This window comes from Mus pahari, chromosome 10 (assembly GCF_900095145.1).
Source record: "Mus pahari chromosome 10, PAHARI_EIJ_v1.1, whole genome shotgun sequence".
Taxonomy (NCBI): Eukaryota; Metazoa; Chordata; class Mammalia; order Rodentia; family Muridae; genus Mus; species Mus pahari.
This window is the reverse complement of record NC_034599.1, coordinates 58,322,709-58,333,613: the sequence shown is the minus strand read 5'-3', so window position 1 is coordinate 58,333,613 and position 10,905 is coordinate 58,322,709. Positions and strand designations below refer to the sequence as shown.

Sequence of the window (10,905 nt, the reverse complement as noted above, 5' to 3'; positions counted from 1 at the left end):
TCCTGGAACTCACTTTGTAGACCAGGCTGGCCTCGAACTCAGAAATCCATCTGTCTCTGCCTCCAGAGTGCTGGGATTAAAGGCGTATGCCACCATGTCCGGCCAAAGATCCTGTCTTAACAGATGCAATAGATAATTCTAATTTAAGCATTGTAAGAAACATACTAAATACAAGTACCACACTAGAGCACATGGTCTCCTTTTTCTGGGGGAAGCCCCTCTATATGGTACTTAATGGTAGCTCTAGATTTCTATCCTTATCAGTCTTGTTACCTGTGTTCCACTATATTGTCTTTGTTTCCTATATAAATAAGCTATTTGTTTTCTTCTTACTGAAACCTTACAGGACAGACAAGGAACTGTTTTTATATTATATGAATCTCTGAAGAGATACAAGTTGGGCATGTTGTAAGTATGAAGTATGTCTATAAGATGTAATAAGCTTTAAAAATGTCTTTATCAACCAATAAGATTCGCACTTCTCTTGAATTTTAATCAGCATGCTTATTTATCAGAAGTCCAACTTATTTTATTTAGAGCCTCAAGTACATTACAAAGTGCCTGTAGATGTTGGTGTCAAGTTTCTAAATCTAGTTATCCACAATTATGAGGTAGGAATCTACATTTAACATAAACTTACACACATATAAGGCTCAAATCTTATTCATAGGGCACTAGTTCAGATGATCCAGTTGTAAAAAGCTAGTTGTCATTCTGGCATGCTTAGAATAATCCGGTGACCTGGGCAGATGTTCTTCTAAAAAGTAGAGCTGGAGCCAGTTTGTGTTTGGATGCAATCTTCTCAGAGAATGTGTATGATCAACAGAATCCTCATGGCAGAGCCATTCAGCCCTATTGATGCTTCTGCCTGTGGAAGTGCTCTTTCTTCCCCTTCGGAGATAGAGTGTGGCTGCAGTTTAATCTAGTGCTATGATACCAGAAATGAAACCTCTATTTATAATATCCACACAAATATGCATTCATTTCATCTGCCCTGGTATTTATATCTAACAGGGGCTAAGAAAGGAGCTGCCTTCTGCTTCCCAGTGATATCCTATCCTTCAGCTGCCTCCTTGCTCTGAACACTAACCTAGATGTTCACAGTCTACAGATGTGCCAGTGTGATGCTAGGGCAGAAGCAATGAAAAAAGGCAATTACTGTGACTAGGCAAACAAAGTGGCCAATTGGATTTGATGTTGGCAAGCTAATTTTAAAAATTAGTATTTTCCACAGTAGGAAACTAATTAAATGGGAGAGATGCAAGCTCCAAGTACAAAAGTTCAGGAACATACAAGAACTAAAAATCAGAACACAGAGATATGCACTCTCACTGTCCACCAGCTGGCATGAACGACGAATTACAAAGGGCAAGGTGCCCTCAGGCTACAAGTAGATAAGACCTCATGCACACAGGACAAGGTGGCAGACCAAACCCAGACCTAGGACTCAGGTGGGTAGAGACAGGTCATCTGAGGCAAGCAGCTCACATCATTAGGAAAATATCAACCACAAAGCGTAAAGGGAAAATCTGAAAACCTGCATCCCAGCTTCAGCTGCAGAAATGGTCCTATNAGTGTACTTCCTAGAAAGTCAGTGCTACTCACACATTCTGCTGAAAAGGCACCATTGACACAGACTTCAGATTCTCTGTCTTTTCTGCTATGTTGTATGCCCCTTCATTTTCTCATCCCTTACTACAATCAGGAGCTAGAGAATGTAAGAGCAGGATGGAACTTGGTAATTGTTATAGGTCAGAAACAGGCTGAGAAGAGATGTGACTTGCCTGGGTACCAAAGCAGACCTCTATCTATCCAGTGATCCTCACCATATATTTTGTTCACTAAAGTTATAGTAAGTGGCATCTTTGCAGATAGAACCTAGTTATGTTATGGTTATTAGACTTTTGTGCATTGAGGTACATAATTGTAAGAATTGCTGATTTACTTTTTTTTTTAATATCAGACACAATTGAAGATGCCCTTGAATTCTCACTTGTGTCTACCTGAATGAAGGGGTAGACTGACAGCTACACAAAAGGAATTGCACTAAGCTGTGAATACAGACAGTTAAGGATAGGGTATATAGAAGAAGTGTCCAAAAGATGGTCTCCTTTTATACAATTATACAGAAAAAAAATAATCCTTAATTTTCTCTGGGACTTTAATAAAGGCTTTATAGGAGATGGCTGGGCTTTGTTTGACATTACTGAAGTCAAGTCATGTCAGGTGTAGAGCACCAGTCAGCCACCCTTTTAGGAAAAATGGGAGACACTTGTAGAGACATGTGGTTTGGCTTTCTGAAATAACTTCACCACAACTCCATTTAGTCTAAGATAGTATCTGGAAGATATAGATAAAGGAGTAATGTATTTTCTCATGGTGTTCATAGAAGGGGTAGGCCTGTCCTTGGATTTGGGGAATGTAACTCAAAAATCTCAGAATCACTGTTTTAGTTCAAGTCATTCATTGGTAGAAAAAGGAGATGAAGACCCAGAGTTAAGTTAGCCAGTGGCAAGACAAAACAAACAAACAAACAGCATAAACAAAACCATCTGAACTCCAGTTTTAGGAACCCTGAGGCTTTGGCTTTAGGGCTTGTTTTCTGTGATGACTGTGGGTGCAGTCTTCTCCAATATCTTCATTTTTGCAGTTGACCTAAGGTACATCTCCTTTAAGTGTTATCTCCCTTAGGAAGTAACACTTATTAAAAATTAATCCACTCATGCCAGGCATCATGGTACATGCCTTTAATCCCTGGCCATGATGGGCAGATCTCTGTGAGTTCTAGTCCAGCCAGGGCTATATAGTGAGATTCTAAATAATAATAATAATAATAATAATAACCCATACACTTAACTAGTTTTGCTTTCCCTTTGATAAGGTCTAAAATATAGCTAGAAAGCTCTCTGAATTTTCTCACATTAAACACACAATAATCTACTTGTTTGACATGTTCTCTGGCCTTGGTATAAATGGTATAGAATAACAGCAGCTGTTCATGAATGGGAACATGTGTCTTTGAACATGAGCTACTCACAAGTAGCAGAAATTACTTGTTCACATGAAATAGAAAATAAAACTCAAACATGCTTCCAGAAACCAGAGATGCTAAATGTACAGCATTTAGCAATGATTCTTTTCAAAATCAACACTGCTGTCCTAACTTAGTAGTAGCCTTTTACTAGAAATGACTGAACCTATTGCTATATTCTGCTAAGTTGATTAATAAAAAATATTTATTACACAAATCCTTTCTGTTGACAAGTTAAAATGGAGCCTCATCTTTCATATCTCCCTGAAGATTGCCACCTTGTGAGATTGAAAATACTCATTAAATTCCATCACCAGCCACACAAATGAGAGGGCGATTGTTTTTAAGCATGTGAGGAGAATCGCTGGTAAACTCATTTGTTTGGATATCATTAACAGAACAATCGGTGTGGATCTCCAGGGGGTCCTCATGACCTTTGCTCGCAATCTCTTCATCATCCATCAAGAAATATCAGCACCTGATATGCAAGGCGAGACCAATTTTAAGGTGAGGTGTTAATTAACTAACGATCCTGGTTAATTTCTATACAAGGGCTGAAAATACCTCATGCTGTATTGTAAACAAGTGCTAAACCATCTCTTTTTTTCTTTTAAGCAGTACATATTTTACAATGAGCAGGGTCAATTTTGTAAGGTTCCAACTGAACCCGTTAGTTAAATTTAATAGTTTGAAACTTTTTCTTTGAAATATAGTAGACTTGCTTTAACTCACTGCCATTTTGAAAGCCAGACTCATGAGACAACAGGGCTCTCTGATGTTGGAGGTGAAACTGAAACGTCACAATGGAACCAAAATCTAGACTGTAACTAATTTATGATGTACTTACTTGTACTTCACATAATGCATGTCTGGTTAGTGATTCCAGGGGAGCCTAGCGTCTAAAACCAGACACTCAGACCCAAGAACAGTGTGTGTTAACAAGAAGCAGAAAAAAATCCTAACCAATGCTGAGAAAGGTCAATGCGGGCTACTAGAAAGCTTTAACCAACTCATACTGTTGCTGAAGTCTGCCCCCAAGAACTGTATAAAAGGAGTATGCTTGAAATGTTTGGGGTCGCCTGTGCCCCGATGGCAGGATGGCCCCAATGCACTGAATCATTAAACCTCTTGCTTGCTGCATCAAAAAAAAAAAAAAAAAAAAAAAAAAAAAAATCCTAGCATCTATGTGGGATACCCACCCACCCCATTTCTCAAAGTGAGGTGGTACTTCACCATTAACCTTTTAAAGCCTCCATATGGCCTCTAAAGATCCAAAATCTCCCAAGTTCTAGTATGCAGGAGACAACAGCTGAAAAGAGCTGATGGCCTGTCCTGATAAGCAAGATTTTAAAACAACTCCCAGCCTAGGCCTTTGCCATGTTTAAATGAATCACACATATCTAAGGACTCAAACGGGAAATCACATGTTTTTCTCTTAAATAGAAAGCTCAAGTAAAACTTCATATATATATATATATATATATATATATATATATATATATATTTACTTAAGTTAGGGTTTAGCCCCTTTAATTACAATGCATCACTCTTCAAAATGATTTAAGACCTAAAACACTGATCACTATTTTTTGTATATCAAGACTGAGAAGATTTGACATGAATTAATTAATTAATAATTTATTTTCTCTAAAATGAACAAATTAGAGCAAACTGGTGCTTCTGAACTTTCACACTTCAAAGTGCAAGGACAAGTCCACCCTTTCTAACTACTGACTACCATTATCTCTTTCTTTGTTTTAGAAACCAAGTAATAGTCAAAGTCGATTTGAACTTAAGAGTTGCTAAGTTTGAAAAGTCATTTGTGTTTCTTTACCAGAGTCTACACTATACACTCATCTTCCTAAGACAACAGATTCCTGGGCTCTACCCAAATTAACAAAACCAGAATCTTTGAGTTGGGACAGTGGGGTCCACGAATGTGTCTCCCTATGCAAGGCCCAGTGTTTCACCACTGCTCAGTTACCAAGCGATCTGCAATGGTTTGATTCAGTTTGAGTGTATGTCCCAGTGACTCATGTGGTAGAAGCTTGGTCTCTAGTTGCCCATTATGAGAGGTGGTATGAACTAGTAGGGAATTCATTGGGGAATCCTGTTTAGAAGACATAGATGCAGTTCCCAAAGAATGCGATTTAGTCCTTGCAAAAGCACAAGATTGGCCTCTCCCCACTTTCTGGGTTTCCTGACTCACTATGAGATCTCATCCTTTTGAGTGAGTTCCCATGGTGCCATCTGCTGTGATGTGATGCAGCTAAGCAGTGAAAAGCTGTATTGATAAAGGTACCCAATCTTGGACTTTCAGCCTCCAAAGTTGGCTCCAAAGCCAAGTAAACTACATATGTACATATGCATAATAGGATGAAATGAGAATAATAGAAATAAACCCATACTTTATGATCAATAAATTTCTAAGAGTACTAAAGTGATTCAGTGGAAGAAAAATAGTCTTATTAATATAAGGTACTGGAACAAACAAAACCTACAAATAATAATGTTGGACTTCTCTTAGATACCCTTTCCAAAAATTACTTAAGTTGGGTCAACACCAAAATTTAAGAGTTAAAACTATCAAATGCTTAGAAAGAAACACATGTGTACAACTATATGATTTATTAATAAGCCATGGCTTATTAGCTGTGATGCTTAAGGCAGAAGTGGCTAAAGTAAAAACAAATTATTTGGATTTATCAAAGAAAACATAGAATATGGAAAAATATTTGCAAAGTATATATTCGAGAAGCCTGTAGTATTGAGGGTATATAGAAATATTCTTATAAGACAATAATAGAAAGGCTTATGCAAGCAAAGAACAGGAATAGATATGTTTTCAAAGTGTGTGTGTGTATGTGTGTGTGTGTGTGTGTGTGTGTGTAGCCAATGTATGAATAAATGTTAAACATCATAAGTCACTAATGAAATGCAAATCAAAGCCATGGCAACATACAATACCTAGCTAAAATGGCTATAATCAAAAAGAAAAATAACAAACATTTGAAAGGATTTTGGAAAAATGGGTGGGGACTGGAACCTTCACATATTGTTGTAAAAGAGTTTGGTAATTCCTTAATAAAGTAAATATAAAATTAGCATAGGATCTAATAATTCTATTCTTATCCAAGAATATATATTCATATAAAAATGTGTACATTAAGGTTCATTAAAGCATGATTCATAATAACTAAAAATATAAACAACCCAAATGTATGTCAAGTGAGAAAATAGTGAATTTCATTTTATTATATGGAAAATAGTCATATAATAGACTATTGTGGAATATTGTTCAACCTTTTCATAAAGGAATGAATGAAGTGCTGACAGTATGTACTACAACATGGATGAATGTTGAAGATATTGTGCTAAGTGAAAGAAACCAGTCACAGAAAGATAAGTCCTATATGATTCCATTATATGAAGTGAGCAAAGCAAGCCAATCCATAGACAGGAGATGAGTTAGTGGTTGCCAGGGGCTTGGGAAAAGGGATGAAAGGGAGAAGATGCTAACGGGTACAGGGTTCCTATTTGTGGTGCTAAAGATACTATGGAATACACAGTATGCATGCCTACTGAATTCTATATTACAAAGGAATGGCTCATATTATGTAGACAGTTCCTTAACACACATAAAGGAAAATGGGAAGATGTCAGTTTTGTTCCCAGAAAACAGTGAAAGTAAATTCTTTCAGCCTAATAGCCCCCCTTTAAAGTGTTTTATCCAGTATTTCTCAAATTATCTACCAAAGAATCTAATGATTTCATCATTAGACTCATAAAATTCTAGGACATAAAAATTTGAGTTCTAGCTCAATCTTTAAACTTACAAGTCTAACAACCAGTGATGGATGGATGGGATGGGTACTAATGAGGGGACTTATTTTGAGTAGAATTGATCTAGACTGCACTGAACTCTGAAAAGGGATAAATGTTTGAGGGGTGGATATTACAAGAAGTCTTTAAAGTAATAAATATTGTTTTTACTGTTGTCCACAGACTACCATTGATGATATTGAAACCATTTTAGGAGTAACAGAAGAAAATAAAATGATATTTGTAGGAGAAAAACAGCGCAAAGAGGAGGAAGATAACCTTTATGAGCCTGTTGAAATACACTAAAAAAGCAGTCTGACTTTGGATACCTGTCTAGAGCAAGAAAGAATGTTTGCTTTGCAATTAGTATAAAAGTGCGGAAGTTAGTTTGCTTTGTTTGCCAAGAGATAAATCAGAACAAATTGTAATGTAATCTTTAAAATCTTGTTTATTATGGAATGTTATTTTACTCATTAAATTTAAACCTACTGGTGTTTTCAGTGTGAGTGCGAAGAATCCCTTCCTCCTCCCAAAGTAGCCACAAGAGGGAAAAAAAAAAAAGCAGAGGAAGGCTTTGGCCCACTACTGCATCCACTTCTCCATGAATTCGTGACTGTATGAGTCACTCTTGCTTTCTTGAGTTTTGTAAGTTTTCTCCTGCTTCCAAAAGCCACTTAACTTCTGCATTTAAAACACCGAATAAACCAGAATGATCACTATTTGTCAAAACACAAGTGCCTTCTTTTCCCAAAATAAATGACATCAGTTTTAAATGATTCTCTATCATCCATCCTACATTGTACCAAACCCTTATTAGTTGTTCTCACTTTCACACAGTAGGAAAAGCCAATGTTCAGTTAACTGTGGCATCAGAGCGTGTCTAGGTGGCAGTATCTGCTCTTAGTTTAAGACTGTGTAACTGGAGCCCTTCACTGGAATGAGGATTCCTGTTGCTAGTTTTCTGCATGATACAACAGTAGGATTTTTTACAACTGAAGTCAACAGTACCTTTTAAAGGGCAAATAGCTAAGTTAAGCAGTGCGACCACTCTCAGCCTGTGCTTCATAACTGTCTAAAAACATTTCTACATCTGCCAACTTTACTGAACGATAAAAAAGGCAAGGTGCAACACCCAAATCACACAGTTTTAAAGAATAATCTTTACGGCTATGACACACACTATTTGGGAAATGAGGGGTTTTTTTTGTTTGTTTTGTTTTGTTTTTTTGGTTTTTTGGCCTGTGGAATTTCAATTATTTTAAAACTGCTTCAGCCACAGGCTAAGAGTTTTTGTGATAAAATTAACATTTCTCCGTGTGTCTGCTTTTGTTTAGCCATTGTAGGAAATACATTAATTAGCCAGGTTTTTGTCTGTGCTAGGTACAGTGATGACCTCTTTTTCTTGCCAGATCTCTCTAATCCATACGAGAAGCCTATTGTCCAAACACTTGACGAAGAGGAAGTGCTACATGCCCGACAGAGTCACTCTTATATCGAAGCCAGAGCAACATAAGGTCCAGGAGACTCATTAGTTCACTGGCACAGTCTTGTCCTGAGAGTAAATGAAACCCTCTGTCTCCTTATGGCTCTCATCTGCTCTGGACTTTAAAAGAAAACTGTCTCCGTTTTGTTCAGCACAGCAGTGGATCATTCACATGGCCAAAGCCCTCCTCACAAAACCATTAAAGCCATAGGGAAGTTCCGAGTGTGGACTGTGATTAGCACTGCTGAACCTGGAGCTGCTGGCAACAGTGAAGGAGCTCACTCTCCTGTAGGTTTTTAAACCACATGATTGGTTTCTCAAACAATACCGCCTGCCTTCTGTGCATATATCCTCATTTTGCAACACAAAACACTTAATTTTAAACTTAGGCCTTTTCAGATTCAGGTCCACCCTACAGTGATAGGAAGAAGGCTCTCTGACTACAACTTCAAAATGAAAGGCAAAAATATCTGTAGACTAAAACAATCATGTCAAGTAATTAAGTAGAAGACAGAGAAGCAGATTAAATTAGTAAAATGCTGTAATTACAGAACATTTGCAAAGAAGCATAGTCCATTATCTTTCAGTACATATATGTTACAAAGATACTGTGGAGCTAGCAAACTAAATTCAATTTGAAAATGTGCTAATGTGTGTGTGGTGTCCAAAAGTATCCCAAACAGTGTCAAGTGAGGATGAACTGCTGAATTTTTACTGGCCTGTGTTAATAAAAGTAAAATGTATTATTTTTCTGCTGAACAGTAGAGCTAATTCTGTATGAGATATGACCTACTATCTAATGCTAAAGATCTGCACTAGCAAAGTATACACACTACTTAGGAGAGCATTATTGGTGAGTGTCTTCTTTAATATACTGCCCATCTCATACCAATAGGTCAGACAACCATGCAGTCCACTGGCGTGCCTCCTGCCCATCAGCTACTTATACTTGCCGCCTACTGAGCATTTAGTAGGGCTAGTTACAAGCTGGACTAGAAGCTCTGTAATTCTACTGCATCTTCCCAGCAAATCCATGCAGACACTTATTACTACTGACCTCATCTCACATATGGGAGAAAAAAATGCAAGTTTTAGTAAGATTATTATTTCACCCTATGCTTTAGTGAAGTGAAAATAAATTTGTGATTTGCTCCTCTTCGCCATGAATTTTAGCATTTTGTATAAAGTAGAAAGTTTAATTTCACCTGCTGCATAGCACACAATAGATTTGCTTTCTTTTATAAAAAATTCTACTGTGTTGCCTAAAATATAGGAAAATAAGTTAATTTATGCACATCTCTTGATAATAAAATCAACTTGCTAAAGCAATCCTAGGAGGACTGGAGCAAGGGCATGAGGGGAGGGGCATATGTGGCCAGGATACATTATATCCATGCTGGTCAAGATACAGTATATCCATGTATAACATTTTCAGGTGATAAATATAATTTTTTTTAATTTATGTATTTGCTTATTTTGAGATAGGATTTCACTATGTAGCCCTTGTTGGCCCAGAACTCACTATGTAGACCAGGCTGGCTTCAAACTCACTGAGATCTGCTTCTCTGATCCCAAGTGCTAGGAGTAAAGGCATGTACTACCATGCCAAACAAACTTTATTTTCAAATAAAATCACTTTACCCTAATTATCTCACAAACAAAAACATTATACAGCTACATTAAGGAAACCACTTAAGCACTTGCCCAGTACCCGACTCTATATCTCACTGGATTTCTTTATAGTGAAAATGGTTATTCTGAAGCAATGAGGTTTTGTGGTGGTTTGAGTAAGAATGGCCTCAAACCCAGACACTATAGCACATGTCAGAAAGATTTTGCTGACAGGACCCTGATATAGCTGTCTCTTGTGAGGCTATGCCAGTGCCTGGCAAATACAGAAGTGGATGATCACAATCCTCTATTGGATGGAACACAGGGCCCCTAATGAAGGAACTAGAGAAAATATCCAAGGAGCTAAAGGGGTCTGCAACTCTATAGGAGGAACAACAATATGAACTAACCAGTACCCCCCAGAGCTGTGTCTCTAGTTGCATATGTAGCAGAGGATGGCCTAGTCAGCCATCAATGGGAGGAGAGGACCTTGGTCTTGCAAAGATCATATGCCTCAGTACAGGGGAATGCCAGGGTCAGGAAACAGGAGTGGGTGGGTTGAGGAGCAGGGTGGGGGGAAGGTATAGGGGACTTTCAGGATAGCATTTGAAATGTAAATGAAGAAAATATCTAATTTAAAAAAAAAAAAAAGAATGGCCTCCACAGGCTCATGGAGTTAAATGCTTGGTCAACCAGGATTGGCACTAACTGGAAGGATTAGGAAATGTGGCCTTGTTGGAGGAAGTGTGTCACTAGGAGAGGGCTTTAAGGTTTCAAAAGTCTATGAGAAGCCCAGCGTCTCGGTTGGTCTCTCTCTCTCTCTCTCTCTCTCTCTCTCTCTCTTCTCTTCTCTTCTCTTCTCTTCTCTTCTCTTTTCTTCTTCTTCTTCTTCTTCTTCTTCTTCTTCTTCTTCTTCTTCTTCTTCTTCTTCTTCTTCTTCTTCTTCTTCTTCTTCTTT

At 37.7% G+C, this 10,905-nt stretch overlaps 1 protein-coding gene and 1 long non-coding RNA gene across 5 annotated transcripts in view; one reads left to right on the top strand and one right to left on the bottom strand.

Annotated features, from left to right (window-relative positions):
• Positions 1–7,159, top strand: part of Iqch (IQ motif containing H) — a 184,620-nt gene extending 177,461 nt beyond the window's left edge. For 3 of the 4 annotated variants that reach the window (XM_021207472.1, XM_021207470.1, XM_021207469.1), the window contains 3 exons: positions 347–408; positions 3,430–3,538; positions 7,037–7,159. In XM_021207472.1, the coding sequence (XP_021063131.1) occupies positions 347–408; positions 3,430–3,538; positions 7,037–7,159 (294 nt within the window). Of the gene's footprint in view, positions 1–346; positions 409–3,429; positions 3,539–7,036 lie in introns of those variants that run through there. The other variant, XM_021207473.1, reaches the window with a different exon arrangement.
• LOC110328109 overlaps positions 1–10,905 on the bottom strand; it is a 78,064-nt gene that overhangs the window by 49,099 nt on the left and 18,060 nt on the right. The window lies entirely within an intron of this gene.